This window comes from Siphateles boraxobius, unplaced genomic scaffold (assembly GCF_051911475.1).
Source record: "Siphateles boraxobius isolate OS27281-9 unplaced genomic scaffold, OSU_SipBor_1 115, whole genome shotgun sequence".
In the NCBI taxonomy this organism is placed as follows: Eukaryota; Metazoa; Chordata; class Actinopteri; order Cypriniformes; family Leuciscidae; genus Siphateles; species Siphateles boraxobius.
Genome location: NW_027508717.1, coordinates 1,102,501 through 1,118,959, shown reverse-complemented (window position 1 = coordinate 1,118,959; position 16,459 = coordinate 1,102,501). Strand labels below are relative to the sequence as shown.

The 16,459-nt window shown below is 49.0% G+C and overlaps 1 protein-coding gene across 3 annotated transcripts in view; it reads right to left on the bottom strand.

Annotated features, from left to right (window-relative positions):
• The window catches only part of LOC143707733 (MAM domain-containing glycosylphosphatidylinositol anchor protein 2), a 288,467-nt gene that overhangs the window by 213,978 nt on the left and 58,030 nt on the right, over nt 1-16,459 (bottom strand). For all 3 annotated transcript variants that reach the window (XM_077200059.1, XM_077200057.1, XM_077200058.1), the window contains exon 2: nt 11,465-11,604. In XM_077200059.1, the coding sequence (XP_077056174.1) occupies nt 11,465-11,604 (140 nt within the window). The remainder of the gene's footprint in view (nt 1-11,464; nt 11,605-16,459) is intronic.

The following is a 16,459-nucleotide window of genomic DNA, read 5'->3' as shown; positions in this document are numbered from 1 at the left end:
AATTTACTTAAGAAGCAAAATGACTTTAGATATGAAGTCTTTTTTTCTGAAAAAATGTGTTTAAGCTTAAAAAAAGAGCAAATATCTGCCAACGAGTTCAGAAAAATCATCTTGTTTTCCCTTTGAATTTATTTTTCTGGCTCCATCATTTGTTCTAAGTTGTTTTAAGCACAAACTCACTTCATTTTGATACATTTTTCAGAAAACAATTCTTAATATCTTCAGTAATTTATGCTTCTCCAGTAAACGTGTCTTGATTTAAGAATGTTTAGGTATTTGTGTTGGAAAACGAGACCGAAACACTGAGAAAGAGCCTCATTTTGTGCCGTGCAGCTGTGAAATGGCGTCCGTATGAAGGTTGAGGACTCAGATGTGCTTGTGAAGGATTACGCCGGTAAACCAGATCTTCTGCCCAGAGGGATGATCACTCGACCGGTGGCATAATCCGAGAGACGAGCAACAAATGGAGGATTATAAGCACTAATGCCAACATTACACGAGGATATTAATACTAGATTTCCTTAAAATCAACATTGAAATGATCTCACAGGTTGATTCATTTCTTATTTTATTCTTTTGTCCATGTTGATCTGTCTTTAGTGTGTGTAATGTTGCTGTTAGATCAAGAAAAAGTGAGTTGTTCTCTATATCAGTGTCAGTGTTTCTGAACTCCTGAAACGCCTCCATTGTATCTTGAGTTTCTTCCGGGAACGAACACGTCACAATATTCCTCATTATAATAATTCATGCGCAGGATAAAGGGGCGGGGCCTGGTTGAGTTAGTTAGTAGTGTGTTAAACTGGCGGTTATTGTAAGGGGCGGGACATTTCCCAAACACACTCAAAGCGCTCGATCAATCACAACACACTGCTCCAGCTGACCAATCAGAGCACAGTGTGCTTTTCAAAAGCAGGGGCTTCATAGAGACAGGAAGTAAACAGGAGTCTGTTTGAAATCGAATTAACGCTAGATGTGTTGCTATAAATTACAGACATTTGAGGTCTTAATTCTCAAGGATTTCTCATTTTTCTCAGTTATTTTGCTTTATTTCCAGATTCAATCATAGACTCGTTCTTAAACTAGAGCTCGTTCACACATGCGCACTCTTCAAAAAGTATAGAAACTCTTCTTCTAACCGCAGGTCGAGATCTGTCGCTCAAACACACAACTCTGCAATGCTGTTTGCGAATGTTCGTTCGAACGATGGTTTCGGGAAACAATGACTTGTTTAACTATGATGATAACGACCAAACTTGCGACTATAGTTGGCTGACGATGCTTTTGGGAAAACAGAGCGTTACTGACAGACTGGGAAGAGAGGAGCCGCAACAATGGAGAATATGAGGAAAATAATCAACATTCAAGCAGGAAAACCTGCTCTAGTAGAGCCTGAAAACAATACCTTTAATAGTTTTAGTTTCAGTTATCAGAAACACTGAAGAAGAGGGATATTAATGAGATGTTGAGACTCACTGTCCATATTAACGTCCTCAATAATGATCTTTTCTCAGGAGCTTCGTCTAGTTTTATATATCAACAGTTTCAGGTCGCTGAGAATCTCCTGCTGTTCAGGAACGGCGTTCCCGGATCCGAAGCATCAAGCCCGAAACCTGCCCGTGGCTGGACCGGAGCATCTTAATGATTCGATTTCAAAGGAGACACCAGGAATCTTTGATCTCCCCCGTTTTAAAACTTTAATTAAGCGTTGGAGTGTCACACATGCGAGATGAGTCGGGGCCGGTGTGTCTCACTAACTCAACGGGCTTCACCTTTTCAATTGAAATATAGGGATCAATACTTGCTATGTGTGACTGCGCTACGCTGGAGTGGACAAATTAATGGGCTGTATATTGATCAAAGGCAAATTAAATATTAATTAGGGTGAATGGGCAGAGTCAATCCCCAAGGCACCGACAAATAACATCTCATTTATCCAATCCAAAGCAACCTCCAGTTTAAAGCAGCAGATGATTTATTTTCAGCCACTTCTGAATAAAGCACAATGTAAATAAATATTTGAGGAAAGAGGGATTTCTGTAAAAGATCAAGCCGGAGAAATGGCTCAAATTGAGCGACTGCTGCTTTCACTACAGAAATTACCATAATTACTGTACGAATTGGTAATATTCACATCTTTTCTACAACTCGACTTCTGCCACTTGAAATAACAAACAACCGAAATGATGGATGGATGATAGATAGATAGATAGATAGATAGATAGATAGATAGATAGATAGATAGATAGATAGATAGATAGATAGATAGATAGACAGACAGAAAGATAGATAGATAGATAGATAGATAGATAGATAGATAGACATAAATAAAAAAATAAAATAAAAAAAATAAATACATACATTCATACATACATAAATACAGTAAATAAATAAAATAAATGAAAAAATATAAAAATACATATATGCATACAGTAAGTAAGTAAAATAAATGTCCATCAGGGAATAAAATGCTGTAATATTGACCTCTTGAACTCTTTTTCAGGAAGAGCAGCAGTTCAGCAAATCACATGATGAAGTGTGTGACGCACATCTCTACCTCCTCACACACACACACACACACACACTTACACACACACACACACACACACACACACACACACACACACACACACACACACACACACACACACACACACACACACACACACACAGACACACACACACACACACACACACTTACACACACACACTTACACACACACACACATTCAGCCGGCTGCTGTCCAGAACACACACTCGACACCGCTGGTCTCCTCCAGCTTCTGGCGCTCGCTGAGTGATAAATAAAACTGGTTTGTTGGCTGGCAGTGTTTGAGGAATTGAAACATAACAGGGTTTGTGTTTCCAAATACTGAACGAGCAATAAATCAGATTTTATGATGCAGCATTTCAGCGAGAGACTGACTCAGACTTCAGTGACGCAGGAAAACAGGCTAACAATGTTTTAATCATCAAAAATAACGTGTTTGACTGTAAATTAATATTAATTGGCACTACAATCCTACAGCCATTAGCAAAAAGGTCATTTTAGACCTTTGTTTTTAAGTGAAATATTGAGGGGGAAAAAGGCAAAATTCACATTTATAGCTGTGGCAAAAGAAAACTTTTGCATGCAATTTTATTTTTTTGTTTAATTGAACTTGCATGTCTCTGCATTTATTGCAAAAACGTACTAAATAAAACGATAAAACGACAGACAGACAGACCAAAATCAGTCCATTTGGGGAGGAATAACAATCATAAAAAAGTTCTGAGATACGAGAACAAACACGTCACAATATTCCTCATTATAATAATTCATACGCAGGATAAAGGGGCGGGGCCTGGTTGAGTTAGTTAGTAGTGTGTTAAACTGGCGGTTATGGGAAGGGGCGGGACATTTCCCAAACACACTCGAAGCACTCGACCAATCACAACACACTGCTCCAGCTGACCAATCAGAGCACAGTGTGCTTTTCAGAAGGAGGGGCTTCATAGAAACAGGAAGTAAACAGAGCGTTACTGACAGACTGGGAAGAGAGGAGCCGCAACAATGGAGAATATGAGGAAAATAATCAACATTCAAGCAGGAAAACCTGTTCTAGTAGAGACCAAAAACAACATTAAGACTTTGTGAAACGGCATAATATGACCTCTTTATAATAACTGCATTATAACTGTATGTAATCAGTCTAAAAAGTCTTTGCTTATCTAATCTTGAGTCTGAATGCAGAAGCATCAGGTTTCTCCATCATACTGGATATTCTATGGGTTAACGCCGGTGTTTATCCGGGCTGTTGTGTTGGTCATATTCATCTGGGAAATATGTGGGCAGAGATGAACACTCAATTAAGACATTAATAAACACGTCTGACACCATCACATTCCCTCAGGAGATCCAGCCGGTGAACTTTGGTCCAGTTAAGAGCTTTATTTCAGAGATGATAACACAAAACCACTGATTTTTCATGCACTGCTCAATTTTGAGATGTTGCTCTATTTTGCTTCCATAAACAAGAGTGAAGCGGTTTGCTTTTGTCATGTAAACCTCTGACTGCAATTAAGTCTGTACTCTGATTTTTGGAAAAAAAATCACATAATTGTTGCACGTAGTTATTGACTTCTGCACTGACGCCTCAAACAAACCCTTTATCATTAAGTAACAGCATCTGAAGAGCTTTTAACCTCTGGTGCTCTTCACGAGTTGCTCAAAAATTAAAATTTTTTGTTGTTGTTTTTTGTCAATGAAATGAATGTACTATATGTTAGTTTGATAAAAAAAAATGTATTTAATATTTTGTATTTTAAATTTTACGGATTAAAAAGAATAAAAAAATTAGGTTGCGGTCCAGTGCTTCCGTTGTACCATTCCAATAAAGTAAAAAAATAAAAAAAACTTTGATTTTTTTTGGACAAAAATGTCCGAAAAGCACCAGAGGTTACACCAGGTCTGCACAGATGTCTATTATTGTGCGTGTTGTGGTTGTGGTTCTGGTTGTGGTTGTGGTTGTGGTTGTGGTTGTGGTTCTGGTTCTGGTTGTGGTTGTGGTTGTGGTTCTGGTTCTGGTTGTGGTTGTGGTTGTGTTTGTGGTTCTGGTCCTGGTCGTGGTTGTGGTTCTGGTTGTGGTTGTGTTTGTGTTTGTGGTTCTGGTTGTGGTTGAGGTTGTGGTTCTGGTGGTGGTTCTGGTTGTGGTTGTGGTTGTGGTTCTGGTTGTGGTTGTGGTTGTGGTTGTGGTTCTGCTTGTGGTTCTGCTTGTGGTTCTGGTAGTGTTTGTGGTTCTGGTTGTGTTTGTGGTTCTGGTTGTGGTTCTGGTTGTGGTTCTTGTTCTGATTGTGGTTCTGGTTCTGTTTCTGGTTGTGGTTCTGGTTGTGGTTCTGGTTGTGATTCTGGTTGTGGTTGTGGTTCTGGTTGTGGTTGTGGTTCTGGTTATGGTAGTGTTTGTGGTTCTGGTTGTGGTTGTGGTTCTGGTTCTGGTTGTGGTTCTGGTTCTGGTTGTGGTTCTGGTAGTGTTTGTGTTTGTGGTTCTGGTTCTGGTTGTGGTTCTGGTTGTGGTTGTGGTAGTGGTTCTTGTTCTGATTGTGGTTCTGGTTCTGGTTCTGGTTGTGGTTGTGGTTCTGGTTGTGGTTCTGGTTGTGATTCTGGTTGTGGTTGTGGTTCTGGTGGTGGTTCTGGTTGTGGTTCTGGTTGTGGTTGTGGTTCTGGTTGTGGTTGTGATTCTGGTTGTGGTTCTGGTGGTGGTTCTGGTTGTGATTCTGGTACTATTGAACGAGCCATTGTATTGGCGTGCGTGATTTGCATCACACACTCCGTACCCGCGGCGCGGGTATAAATACGGAAGTGGATGCACGCACTAGTTGCCTTTCGCTTCGGAGCCGTTCGTCTTCGGAGCCGTTCGGAGTGCTGTTGTATTCAACGAGCGAGTTTGTCAGTGTTCTTACGGGAAGACCTCTCCAGTGTTGGTGTTCTACAGCGTGGTGCAGCGGTGATCGCGAGCTTCTCAGCTCTCAACTGCTGTTTTAACAGCATAAAATTTCTATTGTTTGTTTGTGTGTTGACGGTTGGTTAGAGGGCGAGAAGTGAGTGCTTCACTGTTGGTTGAAAGACTATTCAATGTTTGCCGCGGTCATTCCCTGTGTGCTCCGGCACTGGTGACGGTCCCATTTCCTAAAAGAGCAACACGGGTGTGAGTGCGTCTTTTTCAAGATGCCATTCCATCCGTGCGTTTCTGGGTGCGGTCTGGCACTATCCCCCTCTGACGGTCACGAAAGTTGTGTCGCATGTTTGGGCTTACAGCATGCCGAAGCAGCTTTCGTGGATGAGTCATGTTCTCACTGCGGGAACATGACCATCTCGGTATTGAGATCTAGACTCGCCTTCGTCAAAAGCGTTGGTGCAGTCCCCACCTCTGGGCCCCGCCCTTGTTCTTCCTCTGGGTTACCTTCCCAGAGAAAGACTGGGGTGCCGTCCAAGCTGGGTGATCTGAGGATCACAGTGAGGGGTAATCCGCCCGGCCAGGCCCCGTGGGTCCCTCACTCCTCTTTCACACCGCAACCGGTGGAGCTCCCCATTGATCCCGCTGGTCCCTCTATAATGGACAGGCCAGCCGTGTCATTTGGGGCCCCTCCAGGGGATACGATGTCAATCGCAGCATCGGAGGGGGAGCTGAACTCTGGAGATGACGACTCGGCTGCACTGCCTCCCTCCGGGAGACCAGTGTTGCCCGAGCCAGATCCAGAAATGTCAGCTATGCTGAAAAAGGCCGCCGAGGTGGTAGGGCTCGTGTCGAACCCTCCACCGTGTCCCGAGCCGTCTCGGTTGGATGATTGGTATATCGGGGCGGGCCGTACTGGTTCTCAGTCCGCCGCCCTGGTTCCTTTCTTTCCTGAAGTGCATGAGGAGCTTACGAGGGCATGGATGGCACCTTTCTCTGCCAGAAACCGCCTGAGTAGCTCCTCCCCCCTCACTACCCTTGATGGGGGAGCGGTGAAGGGTTACGAGGCTATCCCTCCGGTGGAGCGGGCCGTTGCGATGCAGTTATGCCCAACGGCGGCCGCTTCCTGGAGAGGTGATCCTCGTCACCCCTCTAAAGCCTGTAAGTTCTCGTCCGCTCTTACGGGCAAGGCTTACAAAGCTTGTGGGCAAGCCGCTTCCTCCTTGTATGCCATGGCGTTGCTCCAGGTCCACCAGGCCCAGGCACTCATGAACATGCACAAGGGTAGTTCGGACCGTGAGCTCATGGGTGAGCTCCGCACTGCAACTGACCTCGCCCTCCGGGCGGCGCCCTCGCGCGGTCGGTTCGGCGATGTCCACACTTGTGGTCCAGGAGCGCCATCTCTGGCTCAACCTGGCCGATATGAGAGAAGCGGACAAGGTTCGGTTCCTGGACTCTCCCATTTCCCAGGTTGGGTTATTCGGCGACGCTGTGGAGAACTTTGCCCAACAGTTCTCTACAGCTCAGAAACAGACGGAGGCACATCCGGCACATCCTGCCTCAGAGGGACGCTGCTGCCTTCACCCGCCCGCCGAGGTCAGATCCTCCGCCTGTTCGTCGCCGAGGGCGTCCGCCCGCAGCCGCCTCAGCTCCCGCCGAACCATCGCAGCAGCCTTCACCCAGGTTCCGGCGTGGAGCCGGCCGCGGAAGGGGCGCCCAGCCTGCTCCAGGCGCTGCCAAGCCAGGTGGTAAGCATCAGCGCAAAAGGAAACGCTGAACCTGGACGGGCTCTCAGGGATGGAGGAGTTGCTCGTGGAGTGGTCGCCGATCCACTCCCTCTGGCTGGTTGGAGGGCCGGCTGGAGTTTTTTGTTATGTGTGTGTCTGTTCCGCCGCTGGCCCCTATAAAAATGGGGTCAGCGGTACCCACATATTCAGAAAAAGAGCAAATTTTCTGTTCCTGAGTCCCAAGTGGACCAGTCTGGCGGTGTGACCCTGTAATAGCCTTACATCCCCCAGCTTCCCTTGGTCGCCAACAGGCAGCTTGGGGCGTTCGAGGACGGGGTCATCCGCTTTCTCACGTCCCCCTGCCGCTAGTGGAGACAGGTAAGTGTTGCACTGCACACTGACACCACTATCTCTACTTTGCTGCCCCACCCCAGGCTCGGCTACCCCGCTCAAGTCAGTGATAATCATCACATTAGGTGTTGAGCAAACGTGCTCCTGAAAATTCAGTGATATTCATCGCACCGAGTGTGGAGCAGTGCTCCTGACTTGTGCGTGCTTATCTTATCCTGCTGGCGAAGGATTTGATATAGCCGCTCCTCCAGCCGGTACGAAGGCCAGTTGTGAACTTGTTCTTCGTGCTACTAGGTGTGGGTCGTGACCATCTTGGCCCAAGATTGGTCTGCAGCTCCGACCTGAAAGACATGTGCTTTAGATCTCTACCTTCCGCACCGCAGGCCATCCTGTGTGTGGCGTCCCGTTGGGTCTTCAGGTCAACTGGAAGAGAGTAATCTCGCCCACGGGCTGAGTATCTCTTTTTCAGTTTTGGAGAGGGACTCGGTCTAACACGTCTCTCCAATGAGAATGTGTTCAGCTGGTGTTGAAGTGAGAAAGGGTCCCACTGAAAGAACATTCAGAGGCTCCTGGGGTATATGGTAGTCGCAGCCTTTGGCTTCCTCCATATGTGACCGCTTCAGCGCTAGCTTCATGATCGAGTCCCGAGGTGACCGTGGCAGAGCAGCTCACCCTGTGTGACTATAGTTCACCCCGGTCTGCTGCCAAACCCTCTTCAACAGAGGGGCCATGTACAAAGGGCGTGTTTTAACGGGGGCCTGGGCGACCCCCGTCTACACGGGAATTCGTGCCTCGAGTTGTTAGACATTGCGACCGTTGCCCTGCATGTCACAACTCACCCGTCACCTCCTCCTTGGAGTCAGAAGCTTCTGAGGACGCTTTGTTCCACTCCTCCCACTTTACTCAATCGTGCCGCCATCGAGCCTCACGACAGTTATAGCCAGGGCAAGTGGAGACTCCATCCCCTGGGTCCAGCTGGGTCATGACCATTCCGGGGCCGCTCAGTTGCCCCCCCGGTTTCATCTTTTCGCCAGTGTTTGTGTAAACCGAGCGGACTACCCTTGGACAAACACTGGGTCTCAGCTGCCCCAGGGGCCCGCAGAAATGCGTTTAACCCCAGTGAGCCTTCTAAAAGTGACTGCGACTCATGGTCGCCTTGCGCCTGCTCCAGTCAGTGAAATCATCACACTTCATGTTGAGCAGAATTGCTCCTGAACCTCAGTGAAGTTCATCGCACTCAGGTGTTGAGCAGCAATGCTCCTGTAGCTCAGTGAGTTCATCACACTCAGGTGTTGAGCAGAAATGCTCCTGTAGCTCAGTGAATTCGTCACACGCAGTGCTGAGCAGAAATGCTCCTGGTGCTCAGTGAAGCTCTTCGCACTCAAGTGTTGAGCAGAAATGCTCCTGAAGCTCAGTGAGTTTATCACACTCAGGTGTTGAGCAGGAATGCTCCTGAATCTCAGTGAACTTGTCACACTCGAGTGCTGAGCAGAAATGCTCCTGGTGCTCAGTGAAGTTCTTCGCACTCAAGTGTTGAGCAGAAATGCTCCTGAAGCTCAGTGAGTTTATCACACTCAGGTGTTGAGCAGGAATGCTCCTGAAGCTCAGTGAACTTGTCACACTCAAGTGCTGAGCAGAAGATGCTCCAGAAGCCCAGTGATCTTCACATGTTGTGTTGAGCAACGCTCCTGTCTTTTTGCGCCCGTCGCTTGCACCTACGTGCTAAGTCAGGAGAGGAACAGGTCTTCATAGTTTCCCCTTATTGGCCCAACTAGACCTGGTTCCCATCGACAGCCTTCCTGACTTCCCCTGAAAACTCTTTCAGGGACGGGGCACGAGGGCACCCGCGTTCTTCCCCGGAGATTCCGGGCGGTCTTACATCTGAACGCGGAGGTTCAGGTGGCTATCACAGGGCATGTGATAGTTACCATCACTTCTGCGAGCACCCCCTAGAAATGGGTAGCATGCTTACGCCTTTAGAAGTGGAACCTAGTCGTTGAGTGCGTCTTCTCCCCAGAGGAGATCCTGAAAGCTTTCGATCACGTCAGTGCTCTCTTTCCTGCAAAATGGGTTGCAGTAGGCTTTTTTCCTTCACCCTCAAAATGATGTTGCCTCGGTGTTTAAACGACGCTCATCGTGTTGCAGAAGTGTGCAGAAGCACGTTCTGATTGTCAGGTTCCTGAGGAGCAAGGTCTTGTAAATCCTTGTGTCCCTCTTTATCCTCTTGGGCCTTGTCCCTGGTGCGACTGCACTGCAGAGACCGCCCCTGAGCCACTGCAGGCAGTGAGTTAAAAATTCTGTTATATCAGTTCTCCTGCTCGCGTGGTCTCTACTAGAGGGTAGGGACTTGCTCGCTTTCGGTCAACGTATTGTGCCTGGAGTCTGGGCCGGCTAACTCTCACAAGCTGAGACCCCGGCTCGGATTGTGCCCAAGGTTCCTACCTCTCCCGTAATAGGAGCAGGTGGTGAGCCTGCAAGCACTGCCCTGGACGAGGCAGATCCAGCAGTGGCTTCTCTGTCCGTTCGCTTGGACGTGTACAGAACTCAAGCCATAGACCTCAGACCAGCTCTACAAATATCTGTTGTAATTCAGCAGAAAGGGAAGGCTGTTTCCATGCAAAGTTGCACTTAGTGCTTGCCTTCATTTCGGTAAAAATACAAGATTCAACATGTCCACTTAGGTGTTGAGCTCCTCTATGATGAGTGGAAAGTGCTCCGCCTGGGCGTTGACAATATGCTTTGCTAAACAGATTCTAGAGTTGGGGGCTGGACGACACCTAGTTCAACCGCTGCTTCCCGTGGGCTCCCTTCTCATGAAGCCAGTTTCACCGTGAGCCCGGTTCAAGTGTCGGCTTGCTGCGCCATTCCCCTCCTATGGACTGGATACGTGCGCCTTTCTACTCCAGTTGAGTTCCCTTAAAATTGAACCCTGTTGAGTTCCTCCACACTCCTCCGACGTTGGACATGCGGAACGTCTGGTGTTAGGCCTACCACTCGTAAGCAGTGTGGATCCAGTGTTAGGCTGGGTCCATATGTTGCGATCCCTACGGCGACCCCATATGTGTATTCTTCCACGATACGGCTCCCTGCGGCGAGCCTGTGTCTTCCCTCGGCAGAGTCTCTCTGCCGTCACTGTCCGGTGTGTCTCCCCCGTCTTAGGCTGGAGCCACCCCAGTGACATTCCATATGTTAGACTGCCCGGTTTCCGCCCAGTTCATATGTGTATTCTCCACGTTACCTCCCTCTGGGTTGGATGTGGCTTCCGCAGCGTCCCTTTGCGTGTTCAAAGGGTGATCCCATTTCAGTCGACGTCGACTACGTCTGGCGTTATCGACTGAAAGGGAACGTCCTGGTTGCGTATGCAACCCACCGTTCCCTGAAGGAGGGAACGGAGGACGTAGTCCCCTTGCCACTACCGCTGGACCACCGCTGACCCCGGGTTACTCTCGGCTCCTCAGCGAAAAGCAACTAGTGCGTGCATCCACTTCGGTATTTATACCCGCGCCGCGGGGGCGGAGTGTGTGATGCAGATCACGCACGCCAAATTCCATTGGCTCGTTCAATAGTAATCGAAGATGATAGGCTCCCTAGCGTGATCCCATTTCATTCGACGTCGACTACGTCCTCCGTTCCCTCCTTCAGGGAACGGTGGGTTGCATACGCAACCAGGATGTTCTGGTTGTGGTTGTGGTTCTGGTTGTGGTTCTGGTTGTGGTTGTGGTTCTGGTTGTGGTTGTCGTTCTGGTTGTGGTTCTGGTTGTGGTTGTGGTTGTGGTTGTGGTTGTGATTCTGGTTGTGGTTCTGGTTGTGGTTGTGGTTGTGCTTCTGCTTGTGGTTCTGGTTCTGGTTGTGGTTGTGGTTGTGATTCTGGTTGTGGAATTTGGTTGTGGTTGTGGTTCTGGTTGTGGTTGTGGTTTATGGTTCTGGTTGTGGTTCTGGTTGTGGTTGTGGTCTCACCTGTGGTCGTGGGTGTCCGGTGACCAGGCAGGACAGCTCGAGTGTCTCTCCCTCTCGGATGGTGTAAACCCTTTCAGAGTAACGCTCCTCCTCCACGTTACACGCGTGACCCGAGTGCACGATACGAACAGTAGGAGGCGCTGTGGAGAGAACACACACAATCACTCTTTACTATTGTTTCACCAGTGCTCGTATTGAAGCTGCTTAAAGTTCACAACACATTGCAATAACAGAAATAACCTTGCATTACAGTTAAATGTGCCATTTTTGAAAGTAGAAAAAAGCCATCTTTACAATTTACAGTAAAAAAAGCATGAATTGGCATTTCAGGAATTCCCTGAATAACACTTTTTTTCTTTAATAATTACGCTTCTTAATAGCTCTTGTTATCAGTTATGTAGATTGGAATTATGTTACAACTAACACTGGCAGTTAGAATAATTACACTCTTCTGCTCACCAAGGCTGCAATTATTTGCTGAAAACTACAGTAAAAATTGTGAAATATTATTCCAATATATAACAGCTGTTCCCCTTCAGGGACTACCGCTGCGTGAAATCGCAGTGGGAACGCCCTCAGCGTGACGCGTCTGAAGCATGAATGAAATCAGTCAATGGAGAGAATGAGCGTACGGCGAGTGACGTCATCGACCAGGAAGCTATAAATATCCCCTGAGTACACAACACGCCAGCTTTTAGTTACTTCAGCAGCTCTGTGTGTGTCTGAATCTGTCGATTGTGTTTGTCTGTTTTGTCAGGAGTTTTCACTATATATATTTTATATAAAAAAAAACAATATGAGCGAGCAGTATAAGAAGTGTGTTCCCCCCTGTACTCAGTACATCACGGGTGGGGATTCACACGAGCTAAGTGTGGCTTGTTTGGGAGTGCAGCAATGCCCAGTCGGCTCTCGAGGGAGTCGATTGTCAGCATTGCGAGCGTTTTCCATTGAGAACTCTGCGCTCGCGGCGATCGCTCTTCGAGGAGAGTGATTTGCTGCGAGCTCCCCGAGGCTCGGGTCCCGCTTCTGTTGAGGCAGAGCGGCGGCGCTTGTCTTGGGGCTCGCAGATGGATCTCGCTGGCGACGTTGAGACGGGCTCCGCCCTATCTCAGCTATCTCCGACGAGATCCTGTGCCTCTCACCCGGCTCTGGAAGCACGCGCTGCGGCGGTTACTTCTGCCCGAGTGGAGGCACATGATGATGTTGAATTGAGATTTTCCAGTTCTGAGGAGCTGGATGTCGAAAGTTTATTATCAGAGAAAACTAGTTTATCACATTATACTGCAAATGAAGAAGGTTTGATGGATGTATTATCTCGGGCTGTTGAAAAGCTAAAAAAAAAAAAATAACAGCATCGAGTGGCCAGCTGATAGACAGGTTTCTAGAATTAAAAGCAATCTAGATGATAGATTTCTGTCTGCACGACCTCAACCTTCTAGCCGGTGCTTACCGTTCTTCCCAGATCTTCATGCTGACGTTTCAAAGACCTGGGTTAGACCGGTTTCAAGCAGAATTTACACAAATCAGTCCAATGCTTATGGTAACATTGTTGGTGCTAAATCTGCTGGTTATGTGACGATACTGTAGGCGGAGGAGACGCTTGCGAGCTATCTCTCTCCTGCTTCATCGTCTTCACTTAAAGCACCGGCTCTTCCACCAAAAAATAAATAAATAAATAAATATATATACCTCTGTGCTGGTGGGGAAGGCTTACTCGGTGGCTCGGCAGGCGGCTGCATGTTTGCATACGATGACTTTTATGCAGGCTTTTCAGGCCGACCTGCTCAAAGGAAATCTGAGGGGGGTCCCCGCCGAGAGAGACTTGCGTTCACCTCCCTTAAGGGTGCCCTGTCTCTCCCGGCGTCCTCAGGGGCCCGTCCTACTAACCCTGCCGAAACAGGGCGTAGAAGGGTCTGGCGAGTGCTTTCCCGAGGGACGCTCGCCGCCTCTAAGGAGGGTTCTAGTGTGTTCAGACCAGTCGTTCCCTGCCGGTGCGCCGTTACAGGGCACTGTGTCTGTCACGCAGAATGTTCAACCAGAGCAAAGTCTTTCGTCGAGTTCGTCTTCAAAAAGAGCACAGCAGAAGCGGAGTGTCACGTCTCGTGCCCCCCTGCAGAGAAACTGGAGGGATGAGGCGGGGTGCTCTCCGGCGCGGCCTTCTCGGGGCAGGACTGATCTGAGGACAGTCATTGTCGCCAGAAAGGCCGCGTCGAAAAAGTCCTGACGGGCTGAACGTCAGGACTCTGAGGGTGGTCCCCATCGGGAAAAACTTGAGTTCACCGCACAAAAACACGGTGCCCTGTCTTTCTCGATGCCCTCAGGGGTCTGTTCTACTAACCCTGCCTATACAGGGCGTAGAGAGACTCGGCGAGCGATTTCCAGAGGGACGCTCGCCCCCTCCAAGGAGGGTTGTGGAGTGCTCAGACCAGCTGTTTCCTGCCAGTATGTTACAGGGCGCTGTGTCTGTCACTCGGGATGTTCATCCGGAGGCCAGCCTCGAGAGGCTGGTTCCCTTAGTAGAGTTCCTGGCGGAATGGGTCCCCCACCCAGCAAGGAGTTAGGATACTACTTCATCGAAAAAAAAAAAAAATCCTGACGTGCTGAACGTCAGGGTTCTGAGGGTGGTCCCTATCGTGAAAGACCTGAGTTCACTGCACAAGAACACGGTGCCCTGTCTTTTCCGATGCCCTCAGTGGTCTGCTCTTCTAACCCTGCCTTCACAGGGCGTAGAGAGACTCGGCGAGCGATTTCCCGAGGGACGCTCGCCCCCTCCGAGGAGGGTTGTGGAGTGCCCAGACCAGCTGTTCCCTGCCAGTACGTTACAGGGTGCTGGGTCTGTCACTGGGGATGTTCAAATCAGATCCGAGGACTGGTTTGTCATGATAGATCTAAAGGACGTTTACTTCCATGTATCTATCCTCCCTCAACACAGGAAGTTCCTGAGGTTCGCTTTCGGGGGCGAAGCGTACCAATATCGGGTTCTTCCGTTCGGCCTAGCACTGTCACCCCGAACATTCACGAAGTGTACGGATGCTGCTATAGCCCCGCTGAGGTTACAGGGTATCCGCTTTCTGTACTATATAGACGATTGCTTGATTCTAGCTCAATCGGAACAACAGGCGGTTCGGCACCGAGATGTCGTTCTTGCTCATATCAAGTGACTGGGGCTGAGGCTCAACGCCAAAAAGAGTGTTCTTTCTCCATTACAGAGAACCACTTTTCTAGGTGTAGTGTGGGATTCAACGACGATGCAGGCACGATTGTCACCTGCTCGTATTGCTTTGATTCTCGCTGCAGTAGATCAGGTCAAGCTAGGCCAGTCATCCACTGTAAAACAGTTCCAGAGACTGCTAGGTCTCATGGCAGCTGCGTCCAACGTGATACCTCTTGGCCTCCTGCACATGAGACTGTTACAGTGGTGGCTCAGGACCAAGGGATTCTCCCCGAGGGGAAAACCGCTTCGCATGATCGTGAGTTTGCGACGGTGTCATCACGCCCTGATCATGTGGAAAGATCCTTGGTTTCTGTCCCAAGGCCCTGTGTTAGGAGCTCCTTGTCGTCGCGTTATGCTAATGACAGATGCCTCTCTCACGGGTGGGCTCAGGGTCTGTGGGAGGACCATCATCGTCTGTGGCACTTAAACTGCCTAGAGATGTTGGCGGTGTTTCAGGCTCTGAAACACTTCCTCCCAGACCTAAGGGGCCACCATGTTCTTGTCCAGACAGACAACACATCGGTGGTTTCTTATATCAACCATCAGGGGGGTTTGCGTTCTCGCCCGCTTTACAAACTGGCACGTCAGATCCTTCTATGGTCCCAGGGGAAAATTCTTTCTCTGAGAGCTTTTATCTCCCGGGGTATTTAAATCAGGGGGCAGACATCCTGTTAAGACAGGGGCCGAGGCCCGGGGAATGGAGTCTTCACCCCGAGGTGGTGGAACTCCTATGGAAACATTTCGGTCTTGCCGAGGTAGACCTATTTGCTTCTCGAGAAACATCACACTGCCCGCTGTGGTTCTCTCTCAGCCATCCAGCCCCGCTGGGGTTGGATGCGATGGTACATCCGTGGCCGAGGTCACGCTTGTACGCTTTTCCCCCGATCGCTCTGCTCCCAGGAGTTCTGGAGAGGGTTCGTCGGGACGGGCTCAGTCTCCTGCTAATAGCCCCGTTCTGGTCGGCCCGGGTATGGTTTGCGGACCTAGTGTCTCTCCTCAACGGCTCTCCCCTAGAGATACCGATCAGGAGAGATCTGCTCTCTCAGGCGAGTGGGTCGATCCTTCACCCCCGTCTAGAGCTATGGAGGCTGTGGGCTTGGCCTCTGAGGGGGCCCAGCTCATAGATTCTGGTCTCTCGGCTGAGGTCGTTGAGACCATCCTCCGATCCAGAGCTCCCTCCACGAGGAAGTTATATGCCGCGAGGTGGAAACTTTTCACCTCTTGGTGTGGAGAGCGCCAGCAGGACCCAGTTAACTGCCCGGTTGGTACAGTCCTGGATTTCCTGCAGGACCGTCTCTCCACAGGGTTATCCCACTCCACACTGAAGGTGTATGTGGCGGCCTTAGCTGCTTACCACACCCCTTCAAGTGGAGGTTCCCTCGGGAAACACCCGCTTATGTCTCGCTTCCTTCGTGTCACCTTGAGGCTGAGGCCTGCAGTTCGCACAAGGGTACCATCTTGGGATCTGGCCGTCATCTTAGAAGGTCTCTCCCTTGCTCCTTTCGAGCCCATCGAGGAAGTTTCGGAAAAGTTTCCTACTCTAAAGACTATCCTTCTTCTCGCTATCTCATCTCTAAAAAGAATTGGAGATATTCAAGCACTTTCGGTGGCTCCCTCGTGCCTGGAATTTGCTCCTGGTTGGTTAAGGCCTTTCTCTTTCCGAGACCAGGTTATGTTCATAAGGTTCCAACTGTTTCAGTTAGACCTATAGTTCTGCAGGTTTTTCTGTCCTCCGCCTTTTCTGACGTCAGACCAGGAGAAAATTAATATGCTGTGCCCAG